The sequence below is a fragment of the Canis aureus genome, chromosome 8, assembly GCF_053574225.1.
Source record: "Canis aureus isolate CA01 chromosome 8, VMU_Caureus_v.1.0, whole genome shotgun sequence".
Taxonomy (NCBI): Eukaryota; Metazoa; Chordata; class Mammalia; order Carnivora; family Canidae; genus Canis; species Canis aureus.
In genome coordinates, this window is record NC_135618.1 from 49386483 (window position 1) to 49406603 (window position 20121).

General features: G+C 38.3%; 1 protein-coding gene and 1 non-coding gene across 6 annotated transcripts in view; both read right to left on the reverse strand.

The window, feature by feature from the left end:
• Positions 1 to 20121, reverse strand: part of PDXDC1 (pyridoxal dependent decarboxylase domain containing 1) — a 52253-nt gene that overhangs the window by 28412 nt on the left and 3720 nt on the right. For 2 of the 5 annotated variants that reach the window (XM_077906706.1, XM_077906710.1), the window contains exons 2-6: positions 7352 to 7425; positions 6737 to 6802; positions 4603 to 4683; positions 2497 to 2643; positions 951 to 1140 (exon numbers count right to left, since the gene is read on the reverse strand). In XM_077906706.1, coding sequence (XP_077762832.1) covers positions 951 to 1140; positions 2497 to 2643; positions 4603 to 4683; positions 6737 to 6802; positions 7352 to 7425 — 558 coding nt within the window. The other 3 variants (XM_077906708.1, XM_077906707.1, XM_077906709.1) reach the window with 3 other exon arrangements.
• On the reverse strand, positions 3835 to 3904 carry LOC144319831 (small nucleolar RNA SNORD45). The gene has a single exon (XR_013385540.1). It is a non-coding gene; the product is annotated as a small nucleolar RNA SNORD45 (small nucleolar RNA).

Below are 20121 nucleotides of genomic sequence, written 5' to 3' on the forward strand. Positions count from 1 at the left end.
TAATCAACTTAAGTCCCTGAGTTTAAAAAAAAAAAAAAAAAAAAAAAGTCCCTGAGTTTCCCCCATGTATCTCCCCAGGACTCCTCCATCCTATGGGTTTTGCCTTAAAACAGTCTTGGCCAAGAGGCTGAACATTTTTTTTGTAGCCCTTTAGTTGGGCTACATGTACCATGAACTTCAAAAATGGTAATGCTCTTTGATCCTGTAATTCTAGATAGACTCTGAAAATCCATCTAACTAATATAATCTAGAAAATAATTTCTAAATATAAACAAAGTTTGGAGAAAAAAAAATGTTGACTCTCTCTCTACACACACACACACACACACACACACACACACACACACACACTTAAGGGGTGCCTGGGAGGCTCAGCTGGTTAAGCATCCAACTCTTGATTTTTGCTCAGGGCATGATCTCAGGGGTGTGAAATTGAGCCCTGCATTATACTACACACTGAGCATGGAGCCTGCTTAAGATTCTCTCTCTGGGGCACCTGGGTGGCTTAGTGGTTGAGCACCCACCTTTGGTTCAGGTAATGATCCTGAGGTCCTAGGATTGAGTCCCACCATCAGGCTCCCCGCAGGGACCCTGCTTCTCCCTCTGCCTATGTCTCTGCCTCTGTGTCTCTCATGAATAAATAAAATCTTAAAAAAAAAAATTCTCTCTCCCTCTCCCCTTAATCCTGTTTGTGTGTGCACTAACATATATATATATATATATATATATATATATATATATATACAGTGAATATATATATTCACATAGATGTATATATACATCTGAAAATTCATTAATATACATTTATATATTTTCTGGTAATGACCAAACATATTGTTTCTTTTCATTTGAAAAGAACTGCAGCTAAAGACACAGGTCTACATATTTTATAAAGTTTCAGGACAGACAAAACACAAGTACTTTAAAATATCCACTATATACCACATTACCTGATTACAAAGGTACTGGCCCAGGCCAGGCCTAGCAGCAGCACTAAGATATATAACAGGTTTCTTGTTATATAACACATTGAATCCATCCACTACAAAGTCTTCATAACGAGAATGAATAGCAAGCCTACAGATCTTTGCAAGTCCTTCTCTTTCTTCTTCGTGGAAATAAGCACAGCCATTTTCATACCTGTTAAGAGACAGCCATATATCAATATGGTCTTATCTTATGTTAACTCTCATTTTACAATCCTGGAAGTAATTCTTTTCTTAACCTAGAAACTGTCATCTAGAATAGTCAAAAAAGCTAGGGATCACCCTCAGTCTCTTAGACGGCTGACTTTACCCTAGAGCTGGAGGTTATAAAGAATAGAGCCTGGGTGGCTCAGTCTGTTGAGTGTCCAACTCTTGATTTTGACTCAGGTCATGATCTTAGAATCCTGAGATCAAGCCATTCATTGAGCTATCTGCCCAGCAAGGAGTAAAGTTGTCTCCCTTTCTCTCTACCCCTCACCCTGTTTGCTTGCTCTCTTTCAAATAAACAAACCTTAAAAAAAAAAAACAAAAAACAAACAAACAAAAAAAACAGAACAGAGGCAATGATCCTTCATCCATACTCAACTCCACAGAGAGCAGAAACCATAAGAAACAGTAGAGGACAGGAGTCCTTCAGATATAAAAAGGCTGAAATCATGGTTCTGGCTTATTCTACAAGAAGGCCAGTACTAGATAACACAATTGAGGTTCTTAGTTTCAGCCCTAAAACATCCAAAGTAAATAAAATTGTCAAAAATGCTAATCAGCCTAACTTCTGCTTTCACTATTATCTGCCTGGGCCAAATTACTCTTCTCAGTCTGCTAGAGAAATAAGGAGAGAGAATTTCAATTTCAGGTGGTAGACTTTTATTAAAATAGAAGAAAATTTCTCCTTTGCAATACAGTTAGGCAAACTTAGACTCTCGCCAAGCCAACCTCGTTCCCAACTTCTGAAAGTGAGTCTCTCAAGATAAATCTTCCAGGACTAGGCAGACATTCCTTTTCTTTAAAAGTAACAGCATAAACACAAAAATATCCCTGGTCCTCTGTCTTCTACTGAATCCCTACCTGCTATAATTATAATAATGCCAACATTATCACAGCATAAAGCAAATTTCAATTTCATAACACACATCCAACTTTCTTATAGCAGCATTTCCTTTCCACTAAAGCACAAGCTAATACTTTGATTAAAAATACTTGAAGCATTTTCCTGCTCTATATCTTCTATCAACATATGCCAAGCAGGAATCCTAAAAATAAGTAACTCTGACATTATCCAAACTACACGTGCTTATGTTCTTGTCTCTTGGCATATGCTAATTCTTTCACTCATTTAATCTTCGCAACAATACCATGACATAGATATTCTTGTTATCCCCACTTAACAGATGAGGAAACTGAGACATTCAGAGATTAAGCAACCCTTCAAGAGGAAACGGAAGAGGCAGACATTAACTTAGTAGCACAGTTCCAGAAAGCAGTGTACCCAACTCATAAATGTCCTTACCTGAAAATTCTGCATAGCCATAAGGTAGTGTCTGAAAGTATCCTGGTCGTAAGTTTTCTAAGCTTCTCTTTGTCCAGAGTTGAAATATAAGCTCCCAGACTATGCCCCAGCAAAGCTATATGACCTTGTTCTCCAATATTCTGGATTCTGTTAATCAAAATCAGTTATATTAAAAGAGTATTCAAAATATGAATAAAGCAATAAAACAAAACCTAGAGACACAGTATTTCCACAGAGATCTGTCAGACTTGAAATCCATTTAATGGCCTAGAAGGTAAAAACGCAAATAAATCTAGAAAATTCATGTAATAAAGTACTGACAATCTGGGCAAGAAAAATATTTTAAAAATTCTGGTCCTAGGAGGTATTTATGTTTTTTATTGAATATCTACTAAATATACAAACTGTGAATAATTTTCTCCCCCCCATTTTTAAAAATTAAATGCCAGCTGTAAAAGCCATGGAGTGTAGAGCTGAGATACATTGGGCAGAAAATATTTTTTTCAAAAAAATCATTAGATGAAGATCAATTCCCTGCATCGAACAGCTGTTTATAACAATACAGCAAATTCAAGGGGAACCAAGTATCATTTTATGCATAATTAAAATAGAAGGACTAATTTCTCTTATAAGAGAAAGTACAAATCGGTAAGAGTAAGACCAAAAAATTGGATAGGATACAGGGCAAGGGATACATTTCACAGAAAAGGAAATATAAATGGGCCTTAAAACACATAAAAAAAGACACTTAACCTGATTCATAAGAAAAATGCAGTCTAAAATTGTGCTGAAATATAATTTCTAACCTTGCAGACTGGCAACAGTCCTTAAGTCAGCTAAGAGCCTTGCAGGGAAAGGTATGGGGAAAGAGACTCTCTCATGCACTGTTGGTGGAGCTGTAAACTGGCAAAATTCCACGGTGGGAAATTTGGCAGTATCTATCAAAATTACAAATACACAAACTATCTAGCCCAGAAACCCCACTTTTAGGACTTTAATCTCCAGAAACACTTGCTTGTGTGATAAATGACACATGTACATAGTTACTGGCTGTAGCAATGTTTGCAACAGTAAACATGAACAGGAGACTATTAAATAAAATATGGTTCATTCATCCAAAGTGAAACTGTCTCTTACAGAAGAAAGGCCCTTGTGTACTGATAAGTGATGAACTTTAAGACCTAAATGAAAAAAGCAAGGTAGAGAAAAACACAGTATTTACATAATAGAGGGAATGTAGACATTTTGCTTGTGTATACATATACATAAAGTATCTCTGAAGAATATACAAGAACAAGCTAGCAGGGAGGAATATGAAAGAAATTCCGCTTTTCATCCAAGGCCTCTGTAATTTTAGAATTTACATCAACTTTAGGTTTAGGTAACACATAGCATCACATCACTGACTGAAAATTGCCATTGTATACTCTTTTTTATTTTTTGAAATTTGAAAAGGGGAGAAAAAGTATTACTTAGTCCAAAAAGAAAATTAAATTTGGGTTGCCTGGTTGGCTCAGTGATTGAGCTTCTGTCTTTGACTCAGGGCACGATCCTGAAGTCCCACACTGGGCTTCCTGCATGGATCCTGCTTCTCCGTCTGCCTGTGCCTCTGCCTCTCTCTCTGTGTCTCTCATGAATAAATAAAATCTTTAAAGAAAATTAAATTTAAGACAATTAACCATGAAACTAAAGAAATAGCTGAATTAAAGGAATAAAAATAAATGGATGATTCACAGACATGGACTGCCACCAAAAGATTCAGCTGTGGCAATTCCTAGCAGTTCGAACCAGAAGCATGAAGCAGAAGCCACCACCAGCAGCATAGCACACAGCAGTTATTCTCTGGTCCTTTTGCCAGCCTCTCTCTAAGACACAAAGCCAAGAGATTACAGGGTTGAGTTTTGGTGAGTGCCTTCCTTCTGTGAAATATGTTACCTAAAATCTATTAAATGTCTCTCTGAAAAGGAAAAATGAACACTTTTAATACCACATATAACTCTGAATGAAATGTAGCTCTCTGTTTTGGCAACCTGTAAGAATGCAATCACTATCAAAATTAAGAACACATATACTTTCAAAGAGAAGCTGCCAACCGTCCCTCATTACCGGGTACTCTGGGGCTCCTCATCTTCATCTCCATGCATCAGATTCTGAACTAACTGGAGGATGCTCACCATGTCTTGTCCACTGCAGAATAAAAAGAGAGCTGACGGACAGGTGGAAATAGCACACATCCCTTACCACTCTATTTCCTTCATTTAAACTAGCTTTGATCAGTTTTTTTAATTGAGAAAGAATGTGCTTGAGATACACGAGACATCTTTTAAAAGCAAACCTCAAATTAATTCTCATTATAACTATGTAAGTATTAAATCTTCTACTTAAACACGAGATTGATTTCTGAAAATTTCACTAATATTACTTCAGCACCGTTTCTCTACCTGTTCATTTGAATCCAAGCAGAATGTTAAATAAGCATATTTAAAAAAAAACAAAATAGTCTTTTTAAGATCCTAGAAGGTCAAAGCAGCAGCAAGAATACTCCAATGCCACTGGCATGACTAGTCTCCTTTCACATAGGAGTCTTGTCTGGTTGTTCTAAGGAGACTTAAAGGTGTAATGCAAGCATCCTTTATCACCATGTCTTCCCCAAGCAGGGAAACTGGAGATCTGCTTAGACTGCAAACAGATTTTCCTCTATCCAAGATACATTATTAAATGCTAATTACATGAGGAGCTGAAAACTTATAAGAATGTGAACAGCTAAAGTAGTAAGCAATGGCAAGGCAACTTGTAATAACGTAATGTAAAAATATTATCACTTCATTTAAGGGGAATGTGACAAAAAGTTCTTTTGAAAAAGCAGCACTGTCAAAACAATGCCCCAATACCCAATCTTCTCAAGGTACTGACCTCCATGTGAGAAGGGCTATGGCCCTTGGACTTTGTGAAGAGAGTCGGTGCTAGTGACGTGACCTTGAGCAAGCTGCTGAAACTCACTAAGCCCTCACACCACAGAATTGTGAGGACACAAGGAGTGCACGAAAAATGTTTAATACTGTGCCTGGCAAAGCACCATTTCTGAGATGTTGGCGGTCAGCTTTATTAAGTGTGACTACTCCTGACATGTGGCTTTAATTCCCTCCCATGTTCCTGTTAGTATCTCTTCTAGGGAAACTTCCGTGGGATTAGTAGAACCCCTTTCTTCCTCTCCAGAGGTCTGGGAAGAAAGGACTGATAGGATTTGATTCATGCTCTTAGCTTGGAACCTGCTTCACATTTAGAGGGCTTCAAATCAGCACCATTCAGGCTAAAAGCAGGAGTGTCTATCTTAAGATATCAGTATCTGGGTGTGTTAGATAGGACACTTATATTGACACAGTGTGATCCTTCCTCCACACTTCTCTTTTGCAACATTGTATTATATTCATATTCAGGTCAAAGGACAATTTAAGGGAGTTGTACTATTTACCTATGTGCAGTTTCCTGGTTATAAAGGAAGAAAGAAGAAGAAAGAAAAGAAAAGAAAGAAAAGAAAGAAAGGAAGGAAGGAAGGAAAAGAAAGAAAAGAAAGAAAAGAAAAGAAAAGAAAAGAAAAGAAAAGAAAAGAAAAGAAAAGAAAAGAAAAGAAAAGAAAAGAAGAAAAGAAAGAGCTTGAGGGAAGCTGGGCTAGGACTTTAATTCCAGACTGAGTGCTAACATCCTGTAAACATTTTAGTTACACACCTACTTATTTTTCTGATATTTTCCCTGCTAGCTTAAACCACACACTTGACAGATTTGCTTTAGTTGCCAAAAATAAATAAATAAATCACTCTGCTACAAATGATCAAAGTTGTCATTTTCATCCTACTGTATTATAAAAATGTTCAATCTTATCAAATTATTATATCTCTCACTATAAAACATAGTCTACTGAATAGATTATAGGTTTCAGGGATGAACTAAATATAATAGTTGAGATATAATTATAAGTTTGCGCATTGCTTTGAGTCATGAGTTTGCTAAATTCTGAATGGGAAATTAAATTCTGAAGAGGAAAGGGGTAGCAGTATTGTAGATTCAGAATTATCACCAACTAGCCAATGGCATTCCAGTTTTCTGATGTTACACTGCACAGAGCTCTCAATTTGCTTTATGCTTATCATAACTAAAATCATCAATCAACAATGGTTTGAAAATCTTGATTTAAAAAAAACACATACCCTAACTAAAAGTATGTATCTTCATTGCCACTTACCTGCCTTGGAGTGGCCCTGGAATATCTCCTGATACCAGCTTCTTTCCATTTTCCTCCTCTGTTCTTCTAATTTAAAGAAAATAAAAAAACTATTTGTTCTATCTTATCAAATTTCTAATATTTGAACATGCAAGCATGTGACAATGTTGCCTCAAACCTCTTAGTAATGTAGTGATGTAGGATTTGAAACACATTCATCACATATTTTCCCCCACCCCTGTCGCCCTAACCCCTAGCTTTGTTCGGGATAGTTTGAATTTCAGGAAAAGAACACGAAAAAAAATAACACTTTAAACCATTTCTTGGTTAGCTGATGCTCTATAATGACCTAAACATACAGTAAGAAGTACTTATAGAATTCAAATCAATATATTAAGTTAAATAAAACTCTTCATAGGCAGAACTGAAAATTTTAAGTTCAGCTCCTCGATTTCAAAATCTTTTAATTACAAAGTACCTTCTACCTAAAACAAACACCATCTTTAAAGTCAGACGAAACTAAGCTAAGCGTGACATTGTGAAACCAAGAGGTGTTTTTACCAGCAGGAAACCAGTGCCACCAGCTTCACAACAGGCTGAACACGTTTAATAGGGTCACTTCTGTTCCAGGCTCACCTCTGACTGTCCTCTAGCATCTTCATGGCCTCCTTTAAGTTTTTTCCCATCTCAGCTAATGTAGGGTCTGCTATCTGGGAAACAAATTGAAAAAGGTTAAATTGTAATAACCCTGTACTATTTCTGCAACATAATTCATCGAGAAAAATTAAACTCAAGTCCATTTTCTTCTGGATTCATTATAAAACACATGGATTTATTATAAAGTACATGTTTTAAAGGTTCTCTATTTTCGTTATATTTTTTAAAAAGATTTTTATTTATTTATTTTAGAAGGAGGGAGAGACAGCGCATGCATGTGTGCATACAAATGGGGTGAGGGGCAGAGAGAGAAAGAATCCCAAACAGACTCCACACTGAGCATAGAGCCCAACTCAGGGCTCTATCTCATGACCCTGAGATCATGACTTCAGCTGAAACCAAGAGTCAGACACCTAACCAACTGACCCACCCAGGCGCCCCTCAAGTACATCTGATTTTGAAACTCTAAAGTACAAACATGCAATGTAAAAGAAGTCCACCAGTCCCACTCCCCAGGGAAAGCTGCTCAAGATTGACATGTTTCTTTCCAAATTCGCACCTTACTCCTGCATGCCCTGCAACTTGCTTTTTTCTACTTTATAGTGAATATGGCTCCATGTCAGTATACATGCACTTCATTTGTAGTGTTAACACCAGATTCCACTCTACGGATGTAACATTATTTACAGACTTCAATGAATGCTAGATTATTCCCATTTTACATTCTTAGAAGCAAGGTTCAGAAAAGTAGGTATGCTATTTGTTTTACTGCTGTAGTAGGCTGAAAAATGGCCTCTCCAAAGATATTCACTTCATAATGCCCTGGAACTTGTGAATGTTACCTTATACAGCAAAGTCTTTGCAGATGTGATTAAAGATCCTGAGATGTAAGATTACTCTGAATTGTGCAGGTGAGCTCTAAACATAGCCACGTGTATCCAGGTAAGAGAGAAGCAGGAGACTACTCTTGCATGTGCACGCACGCACACATAGACACACAGAAGGCTACATGAGGACAGAGCGAAAAGAGGTCTGAAGGTGGTGCTGGCCTCAAAAATCAGTGATGGGGCCATGAACTCAGGAATGTGTGTGGACAGGCAATATAAATTGGCATAAGAAAGGAAAGACTCTCCTCTCCCCTGGAACCTCTGCAGGGAGTTTAGCCTGGCCAACACCTCGACTGCAGCTCAGTGATACAGATTTCAAACTTCTAGCCTCCAGAAGTGTGGGAAAATCACTTCCATATTTTCAGTTTGTGCTAATTTGTCACAGTCGCCCCAGAAAACTAATACCCTCATAAATCTGGAAGTAAGGGGCGCCTGGGTAGCTCAGTGGTTGAGCATCTGCCTTTGGCTCTGGTCATGATCCCGGGTCCTGGGAACGATTACCGCATTGGGCTTCCTGCAGGGAGCCTGCTTCTCCCTCTGCCTATGTCTCTGCCTCTCTTGGTGTCTCTCATGAATAAATAAATCTTAAAAACAAACAAACAAACCTGGAAGTGATTCCATACACTCTGGAAGCTTACACAGCTGGTCACAGTGACTGACACGAGAGAAGGGAACTGGAAGGATGGGCATCAGATCAAATCTGTTTCAGCTCACATCTTTTTGTTCTTTTCGGATTTTGGTACCAAGTATACTTCTATCTCCCATTCAAAAAAAGAAATGCTTAAAAATCTTACAAAATTCAACACACAAACTCTTTTCCCTTTCTTTATTAACCTCGTTAGCAATCTTAAGGCAGACAATCTGGTCATCCTGAACTTCTTTACGAGTTGGGTTATAAATAGTTCTAAAGGCTTTCTTATGTTCCCTTCTAACTCTTCAAGTGTACTTCAAGTGTATTTAATGCTCTTTTTCCTTCAGACTGCTTATTACACCTCATCATAATTATATGGAGTAAGTGTACAATAGGTTATATTACAGTTGGTATTGCAGTATCTCTTCAAAATTGTTTTTTTAAGAGAAGGAGAAGGGAGAGAATCTTAAGTAGGCTCCATGCCCAATGCAGGGCTTGATCTCACAACCCTGAGATTGTGAGCTGAGCCAAAATCAAGAGTCGGATGCTTGCTGAACTGACAGAGCCACCCAGTTACGCCTCTCCTCAATTTTTTTTAAGAAATGCTACTCAGTTTATCAATTTTATATGGAAAAATGTTAATTCTGGAAGGGACCTTAGGGACTAATCCAGGGATTTTCCACTTGTGTTCTTCTGAGTCTTAAGACTCCTGGGAAGAACTTTGGGAAAGTACGGTTAGGTAGGCAATTGGGGCTTTTAGCTCTCTGCCCCTCATGAAGGAGAGCAGATCTGTTCTGTAACAGTAGTAAGAGTTTTAACTTTCACTTGTAGAAGCAATCATTGAACGGAAGAAGAGTAAGTATAGGACGTAAACCTCCGGCCTACCATTTGAGAACTGAAGAAACTAAGATTCAGAGAGGTAAAGTGACTGGCCTAACGTCACAGAGCTAACAGGTCACATAGCAGTGCCAGAACTCTCTGGCTTCCTGACTCCGGTTTCTGACTTTTCTATTACATCACACTGACTCCCAAAAGGGATTACAAAATAACCATGTAGCCACATCCAATACGATTTACACAAGACAGAAAAATCATTTTAAAACTGGTGTTTCCAATAAAATTCAAAATTTAAATGTAATCATGAGATGGGTTAGTAAGTAATCTCGAATGGTCTCTGTGTTCTCAGCTAATGAGTATGAGCAGAATGAGTAACAGATAATGGACAAAGAATGTGTCTGAACTCCTCAGTCTACTGGTCATGTTCCTCATTATCCTCATCCCTGTGACCCTCCAGGGTGTTCCCAATCATCTGGCCAAATGAAAAGATAAACACTTCTGCTTGATCAACCACACTTCCACATTTCATGCTTTTAACACTTGCCCTGAGATATCCTTCTGCTGTTTCTCTCTCTAGCTATTAAATCACAATTCAATACTTTCAAGAAACTTTGGTGGATAAAACTACTTCACTCTGTTCTATTCTCTTTAAAGATATCAATATCGGGACACCTGGGTGGCTCAGTGGTTGAGCATCTGCCTTTGGCCCAGGGTGTGATCCTGGAGTCCCAGGATTGAGTCCCACATAGGGCTCCCTCCATGGAGCCTGCTTCTCCCTCTGCCTATGTCTCTGCCTCTCTGTCTCTCATGAATAAATAAATAAATTCTTCAAAAAAAATTAAAAACGAATTTATTTTAAAGAAAGATACCATTATCATTCTTGCTAACCCAAAGAATCTGGACCTGTTGCCTGACAAAAAGGATTGTATTTATGGGGACAATGGAACAGAATACATGAAACTGGGGTCATTCTAATATGCAATTGCCCTTTATCCTTACGATTCTTTACATCCTTTACTGCAAGTGGTTTTAGAGATGATCTTTCCAATATTCTCTCCAATTAGATTATAAGCTTCTTGAAGGCAGTAATTCAGACTCCTACTAATTTTGACTGCTTTTGTAGGACTAGGAGTCTCAAGTCAGCTTGATTCTTGCTTGAGCTGTCATGTTACCTCTGAAACCCCTTAGGAAAGCACAGCATAATGGGCATCAACATAGTGACTCTAAGTGCAACACAGCTGACGTTTCCTATAGGACTCAACACACTTTTTCAGCTAAGAGTAGACAAAAACAGTTGACTTAGTTTAGAACTCACTTCTTATGAACAATACTAATTTTTAAACACCAGAATTCATATGTGATGGTGAGATGCTCACATTGCGAAAGGCAGGAGGAAAATGCAGCTTTGAATTCCCCCATTTGAGTCTCTCTACAGAGCACATGCTCATTGAGAAGAACGGCTTATATTTAAATTGTTCTGGCTCCTCCTCTCTTTTAGGAAGTGAAGTTGAGGGTGGAGCAGGTGGCACAAAGTGGGTGGCTAGGGAAAATAACATTTATAGTTAACTTCCAGTAAATTAAATGTGAATATAATGGGACTGGCAATGCAACAGATCCTCAAGGGGTTGTGTTAAATGGATAAATCCAAAATACAAAATGTTATCCAGCTGCAGGATACTACTACACTCTGTCAAGGAACGCTCTAAGAAAAATGTATAATTTGTTAATCAGTTCCCTAAAACTAAAAACCATGCCTCCAGAGGCTTCAAGTGAGGGCAGCCGTGATTATCTTATTCACATTTCATATCCTCCATAACCGTTACAGTGCCAGACAAGGCAGTTGTGTGGTAAATGTTAATAAACAACAGCAGGGTAACAGCCAGATACAAACCTAAATGAGTAAAAGGTTAAGCTTGTATAAAGACATCTATTATTCAGTATTTAGATAGAGATTGTCTCAGGATTTTGAGGGGAAAAAATAGTACCTGTGTTAGGTTCCTAGGGAATGTCCTTTTTTTTTCTTTTTTTAAATTCCTTAGCACCAATATAGGGTCGAGCACAGGAAAAGGGCTCAATGAGATTTGTGATCCCTAATAATTACTAACAGTTACCGGACTGCTTACTATATACCAGCCATTACGCTAATACTTTTATATGTATTACTTCCTGACTAACCCAAAGGCAGTTAGTATGCTTTAGGGCCAGAATTTATTTTTTTATTTAAATTCAATTAATTAACATACAGTGTATTAGACTCAGAGGTAGAGTTCAGTGATTCATCAGTTGCATATAACACTCAGTGCTCGTCATATCCCGTTCCCTCCTTAATGCCCATCACCCAGTTACCCCATCCCTCACCTCCCTCCCTGATTCCATCAATTCTCACTTTGTTTCCTGTGATTAAGAGTGTCTTATGGTTTGTCTCCCTCTCTGATTTTGTCTTGTTTTATTTTTCTCTCCATTCCCCATGATCCTGTTTTGTTTCTTAAATTCCGCATGAGTGAGATCATATAATTGCCTTTTTCTGATTTACCGTTTAGAATACCCTCTAATTTCATCTACATCATTGCAAATGGTAAGATTTCATTTTTGATGGTTGAGTAGTATTCCACTGTGTGTGTGTGTGCGCGCGCGCGCACCACATCTTGTTTATCCATTCATCTGTCAAGGGACATTTGGGCTCTTTCCATAGTTTAGCTATTGTGGACATTGCTGCCAAAAACATCAGGGTGCAAATGTAGGGTCAGAATTTAAAACAAAGCCTGTACTACCCTAGAACCAGTGCTCTTAACCACTAGGCAATATTGCTTTTCAATTTTATCAAATAAGTAAATAAAGCAATTCACACTTTGAAAAAGTCCTTTACTCAAAAGTCATAATTAGAGCTAAGGCCTCCCCCTGCCCCCCCTTTTAAAGTAGGCTTCAGGGATCCCTGGGTGGCGCAGCGGTTTGGCGCCTGCCTTTGGCCCAGGGCGCGATCCTGGAGACCCGGGATCGAATCCCACGTCGGGGTCCCGGTGCGTGGAGCCTGCTTCTCCCTCTGCCTATGTCTCTGCCTCTCTCTCTCTCTCTGTGACTATCATAAATAAATAAAAATGAAAAAAAAAGATTTAAAAAAAAAATAAAGTAGGCTTCACGTCCAGCAGGGAGCCCAAGGTGGAACTTGAACTTACAACCCAGAGATCAAGACCTGAGCTGAGATCAAGAGTTGACTGAAACACCCAGGTGCCCCAGGCCTCACTTTAAAGATGATCCTTGCTTAATGTTTTCACCCAGATAAAAAGTATATCAGAATGCTCTCCCTATTGGTAAAATTTCACAGTGTCAACTAGATGACCAAAAACATACCATTTAACCCAGGGCATTTGCAAGAGTGAAAGGAAGCACCATTAACAATTAGGTCACGACAACAGTTATAAACTGAGACAGTTCTGGGCCAACCAGGATGTGCAGTTATCCTGGCCTCAACTAAAATGTTCACTCCAGAGCTCACGCCCTCATTCCACCTAGTAGAGCCCATGCAAATGTCTATGGTCCTGGCTGTCTGAGTTAAAAGGTAAAATCAGAGGCAACATATAATTTGCAAGTAGTGCATCTGAAGACTTCTAAGACTTCTTTTCCTACCAATGAACACATCTGAATACATTTTGAAATACATTTTGAAATCTTGAGTAAAGTGACCTGACTCAAAATCTGGAGCCTACCAGGAACAAATTCTGGAAAAAAGGTCCTTCTGTTAACAAAATGATCAACAGATTCCAACCATCCCTTTTGAGGCCAGCAGTCTTTAGTTATGTCTTTCCTACTGACCTTAAGCGAGCCAGTCCAGGTTGCGAAGTATGTGAATGTGGGGGTTTTCAGGTGCTTTTCTAGGAAAGAGAGCAGGTGCCCAACTCAGACTTCTGAGCTGGACACCTATGGGCTCTGCTCACCCTTGGTCGCTAAGCCTTAAAAAGGTTGCAGCAATCATACTGTCAAAAAAAAAAAAAAAAAAAAAAAAAAAAAAACAAACCAAAACAGCGCAACAAAGCATTTATAGAGTGTGTATACCTAATCACAACACCACTTTATGCTCATTACTGAGGATTCAGAGACAGCTATTACACTGTTAGTTATCAGACTGCAAATTTATAAATTACATTTCAGTTGTGGTTGATTCTGCTGTGTAATGAAATGGATTCAGTATTTTTGCTTCAATTATATTTAACAAAGATGCATGGTATGGCTTAATGCAATTTCAAAGCTAAGAAAAACCATTTGTGTGGTAATTGTCACAGAACTGAAATAGCTAATTTTGTAAAACAAGCCCCACTATTTGTCATTTTATAAATTTTTTTAAAGATTTATTTATTCATGAGAGAGACACACAGAGAGAGTGAGTCAGAGACACAGGCAGAGGGAGAAGCAGGCTTCATGCTGGGAGCCCAACGTGGGACTCGATCCTGGGTCTCCAGGATCACACCCTGGGCTGAAGGCGACACTAAACTGCTGAGCCACCTGGACTGCCCCCCCCCCTTTTTAAAAGATTTTATTTATTTATTCATGAAAGACACACACACACACACAGAGCATTTTATAAATATTTTTTAAGAGCCATGTTTACACTAGTTGATTTTCATCACTTTCAGTCAGTGCAGAATATTAAAATATCCTGCCACTATCAAAAGAAGAAATATTACACTTATGTTAAAATACCAATTAAAGTTCTCACAATTTAAAAAAAAAAATAAAGTTCTCACAATTTAAATGTTAGAGGAGAAAACTCAAGAGTCAAATCCGAGGTAAAAACAGTAGAAGTAGTCAGGGAGTAATTCTCAAAAGTTTTCTAAAAGCTGGTAGGAAGTTCTAAATTTATCTGGAATAGGGCTGCATGGATTAGTGAAAAAAAAAAAAAAAAACACTTATTTTTGCTCTTGGCTAGAATTGTATCAACTCAGTATAAAGTAACACCAGTATTATTCCTACCCTTATTTGGAATACAACCTATTTATTATTTTGTTCTATTTAATTTTTTTAAAAACTGCTGGTAGTGACCTGCTAAATTGATCTGACATCCCATATACAGGATGTAACTTGTAGTACAGATGTTGGCAGTTATTAACAACCAAATAAACACTCATTTGTTAATAAAGTTCATTTACTAAGAAGTTGTTTATAACAACCTTTCAAAAATGGTAAGCTGTAGTAGAAAAACAACCATCTTAAGGCATAAAATTTGGGAACTATTGCTCTACAGTCATTTTTAAAATGTTCTCAGCTCTCAAGCATGCTTGAGCTCTTGTATATATTTTTTTCAGTTGAACCAAATATGAAAACAAAAATCATATATTTACTTTCACATGAATTAGGGGACATCTCAAACCCTGAATTCATGGATACCACTGTTTAGCAAAATCTAAATTAAAAAGGGGAGGGGAGAGAAAGGAAGAGAAAACATATCTGGAAAGAGGCTCAAGGGAACTTTGTAAGGAGATGCAAATATTCCACATCTTGATCATGCTGGTGGTCATATGTTTGTATATAACTGCCCAAATTCAAACTGTATCATTAGAGTGGGTATTTTTATTGTGCATAAATTGTCCCTCAATTTTATTTTTTTAAAGATTTTATTTATTCATGAGAGAGAGAGAGAGAGAGAGGCAGAAGGAGAAGCAGACTCCATGCAGGGAGCCCAATGTGGGACTCGATCCCTGGACCCCAGGATCATGTGCTGGGCGGAAGGCAGGCACTAAACCACTGAGCCACCCAGGGATCCCTGTCCCTCAATTTTAAAAAGGCGAGCGAATTAATTTAAAGTCAATTTACAAGAAATATTAAGCAAATAATAGTGCAAATGGCAAACATGGCAAGATTCAAAGATGATTTATGAATAACTGCTGCTTGGGAAATATAGAGCTAACCCTTTAAAGAGAAGCAGCTCCCTGTAGAGAGGGAAGAAGAAGTCTAAAAATCTAATTTTATTTATTTTTTAAAGATTTATTTATTTATTTAAAGAGAGAGAGAAAGCACAAGCACAAGAGGGAGGCGCAGGAGAGAGGAGAACGAATCTCAAGCAGACTCCGTGCTGAGCATGGAGCCCACTGTGGGGCTCAATCTCACAACCTTGAGATCATGACGTGAGCCGAAACCAAGAGTTACACACTAAACTGACCAGGCCACCCAGGTGCCCCTAAAATGTAATTTTAAGACATATAAATCACAACATTCATCAACAGAAGTAAATGATACTGTATTTTCTTTTTTGTTTGTTTTTGTTCTTTTTTTTGTTTTTTGTTTTTGTTTGTGTTTTTTGAACGATACTGTATTTTTGATAAACTTTTTCAGAGGAGGAATGTTCACAATTGGGGAATTTTAGGACTATTAACAAAGAAAAACTAAAGCATGTGAGAATACCAGCTGCTCATATTGGACAGAAGACCGTGGTGTCATCAAATGCTAGTTTACCACGTACACATTAGATATATTAAGAAAAAAAATTACCACCTTTCTTCAATTGATCAAAGCAATCAGAAAAAAACTCCAAAATCCTGTGATTCTAACATACCTACTATTGTGGCCTTCCCTGTCTTTCTAAACGAGGTGAATCCTGGAGAGTGATAACCATGCAATTATCATCAACTCTCTCAAAATCACTTATTTTCCTCCACAGCAAAAACATAAATCGTGCCTGCTATCCAGCACTAGTTCAACAAGTACCCCAAATACTACCCATCTCTGAGAAGCACGAACACAGCAGCACAGCTGTTTCTTTCAGGTCAAGGACAAGAGGAAATTTTTGACAGGGATTCTCTGGGACATTGATATAGCGGCAAACCTGGCTTGCCTTTTTGGAATCTCAATTTCTACATTTATAAATACTTTTGCCTGATTTCAACAGAAAAGTTTTCCATTAAAAACTAGGTACTATTGTCTGTGTCTTCTAAGAACTGGATACTCTTGGAAAATCTTTTTTAACTCTCATGGACTCTGTGTGTCTGTGACAACAAGAAGACTACTGTCATCACTGGCTCATTAAGTAGCTTAATATTCCTAGTTGAAGAGGGATATTCAAATATTGCATAGGGTATTAGTATTTAATCATACCAATTCATCAAGAAGAGAAGCAAAAAAGAATATATGGGGAAAAGGGGCAAAAATAGATGGTAGAGAATAATCTGGTAGAGATAAATAGGCAGCAGTTAGTAACATCAGATCAAACCTGTCACAGAAACATGCGGAGGGTTAAAAAAAAAAACAACAACATTCAAATCACTCGCCTTAAGATATCTGTTGGGAATGCTAGGGATCCAAGTCTAAGTTTCAACAAATGTATTGCTAGAGACCACTCCTCTGGAGATCAATTCACTCAGGCTTAAATATATCATGAATAAGTGCTTCCCAACAACCACACAGATGGAAAAGTACCACATATCAAGCAAACTATTTCTAAGACGTCTACTAGTTCATCTGGAATCACACATTTATCTTGGAACACAAAAAAATTGCCTACAGAAAAGCATGCTATAGTCACTGGAAAATAGAAGTCTTTCATTCCAGTGTTTCCTAGGACTTGGGGATGGAATCAGAAAGAGAAAGATATCCATTATCCTCACCAATATCACTCTGTCCCACACTGAATTGGAACTTTGTAGGATTAACGCTGCTAGATTTAATCTTTCTGAGGAAAGGAACCCATCGATTGTGAAGCCTTCATGTGGATCTATGCATCTTCAGACCTTTAAGGCTGAACTGTGTGGGGACCCTTTGGTGGCTCAGTGGTTAAGCATCTGCCCTGGGCTCAGGTTGTGATCCTGGGGTCCTGGGATAGAGCCCCCCATCAGACTCCCCAGAGGGAGCCTGTTTCTCCCTCTGCTTATGTCTCTAGTGAATAAATATATAAAATATTTTTTTTTAAAGGCTGAAAGTGAAACTGCTTACATTCAACTGTTTTTAAAACACAAAACCCACAACTTCATAGGATTCCACCTAATACAATGTCTAGTCTAATAAGTAATTCAGTCTCACTAGGATCCTAAGATCACTGTAGCTAAATGTTCAATGTCACGGAGTTCGCGTTTTATTTTTTAAGTAGGCTCCACACTGAGCATGGAGTCCAACATGAGGCTAAAATTCACAACCCTGGGATCGAAAACTGAGCTGAAAGTGAGAGTCAGACACTCAACTCAACTGAGCCTCCCAGGCATCCCCCAGAGCTGCACTTTAAAATGAGGGCTTTATTTTGCTGTTTCTGCTTTTCTGCACATAGGAAGAAGGTTCTATTAGAAAAGTGTACTCTTCCCTCAGTCATTTGAAACTCAGAATGCATTTTCCACAGAAATAAAAAGTGGACAGGGTCCCAGGCTAGATCTCAAGGACCATCCAGCTTTTTTTTTTTTTTTAAAGATTTATTTATCCATTCATGAGAAACACAGAGAGAGACAGACAGACAGACAGACATAGGCAGAGGGAGAAGCAGACTCCCTGAAGAGAGCCCGATATGGGACTCCATCCTAGATCCTGAGATCATGCCCTGAGCTGAAGGCACACGCCCAACCGCTGAGCCACCCAGGCGTTCCCAAGGACCATCCAGTTTTAAGGCAACTAAATACTGGGCATTTAATAAAGCAAAAATTATTAAAAATAATATTTTTTGCATTAATAAAGCAAAAAATATTAAAAATAATATTTTCATTTTGAATATTGCTTGGAAAAATAGATGTAAGCTAAGTTTGGGACATTTTCAAAGTGTTTGGAAGCATATTTTTAATAATTTTTTATAACTGATTTAACTTCAAAATATGAAACTGGTTTCCTTTCCCTTAATTTACATTCTACCAGCAATATGATATGGGGCACAATCATTATAAAGTAAACATTTACATTTCAATTACATCTTTAACAAACTCTAGAAAAGCCATGGTTCTGAACTGAATATTCTACCTAAAGAATCTCCCTCCCCACCCCCCAAAAAAAATCTCTCCCACAAAAAATCTTTCCTGGGCACTCAACTCCATGCAGTCCCCATTTTTTCTTTAATATTTTTTACTCCTCCTTGCTATATACAAGGATTTGTCTAAACATGTATGCCCCTATCAGAACATAACCTCCTGCAAGGATCAGGTCTTATTCACCTCATGTTTCTCTCAGGAATGGCCTCTGAACAAAGCCAGCCTTCAATAAAAATTCTAAATCAGGGGCAGCCCGGGTAGCTCAGCAGTTTAGCGCCGCCTTCAGCTCAGGGCGTGATCCTGGAGACCGGGGATCGAGTCCCACGTCGGGTTCACCGCGTGGAGCCTGCTTCTCCCTCTGCCTGTGTCTCTGCCTCTCTCTGTGTCTCTATGAATAAATAAAAATTTTTTTAAAAAAAATTCTAAATCAAAGCAGGCTACTGCTTTAGGTGAAAACAGCTAACATTAAACTCAGGCAATTTCTACCTATAATCATAACTCAATCTTAGGTATGGGGGAACACACTGGGGACTATAGACAGCTCTGTCACTGACTGCCTCTGCAATCTCGAATAAGTAAAAAATCATGAAGGTCATAAATTTTAAGGATCAGGAACTTTGTACCATGTTTTCCCGGACACCCAGCATTTGATAATCATTTACCACTTCAGCCACCATGCACCTGTATGCAAAACACTTACATTATGATGATACAGGGATCAGCTTTAAGTGAATGCTAAAATTACAGCCTATCATTTCCCGTCATCTTTTCTACAAGGTCTAAAAGGTCAGACCACAGAAAATCGTTATTTCAAACATGGCCAATAGGGGTTCCTTTTGTGAACTTTTCAAATAAAAACCAGGAATAGAAATTCTGGTAGTCTGTATCAGTAATAATCAGGATGTTCCGGTCATGCTCCTATTGCTCCTTATAAACTTACAGTGAGACGAAAGAATTTTCCAATATCAGGTCCAAAGGCGGGGGGAAAACTTTGCTCAGAATGAGTACAAGAAAAAATAATAGATTGGTATGCAATTATTTCGATCAGAAACAGGGTCAAAGTTGCCTCTTTTAGAGATAAGAATTAGATACAACAAATAAATGAGCCCCACTCTACAGTGCTGCCCAACAGAAGTCTGTGATCATGGAAATGTCCTACATCTATGCTCTCTGGTAGTGCAGCCACAAGCTGCACTGTCTGTTGAGCACTTGAAATGTGCCGACCGAGGAACTGTGTTTTAGATTTTACTTAATTTTAATTAACATAAATTTAAGTAGCCAAACCATACCCAACAGCACAGCTCCAGATTCTCTAAATCAGTGGTTCTCAACTAGAGGCAATCTCCCCAACCCCAGGAACAACAATTGCTTCATTTGGAGACTCTGGTTCTTCCACCGTGAGAAATGCTCCTGGTAGAGGACAGGGATGCCACTAAACATTCTACAATGCACAGCACACCCTCTCAC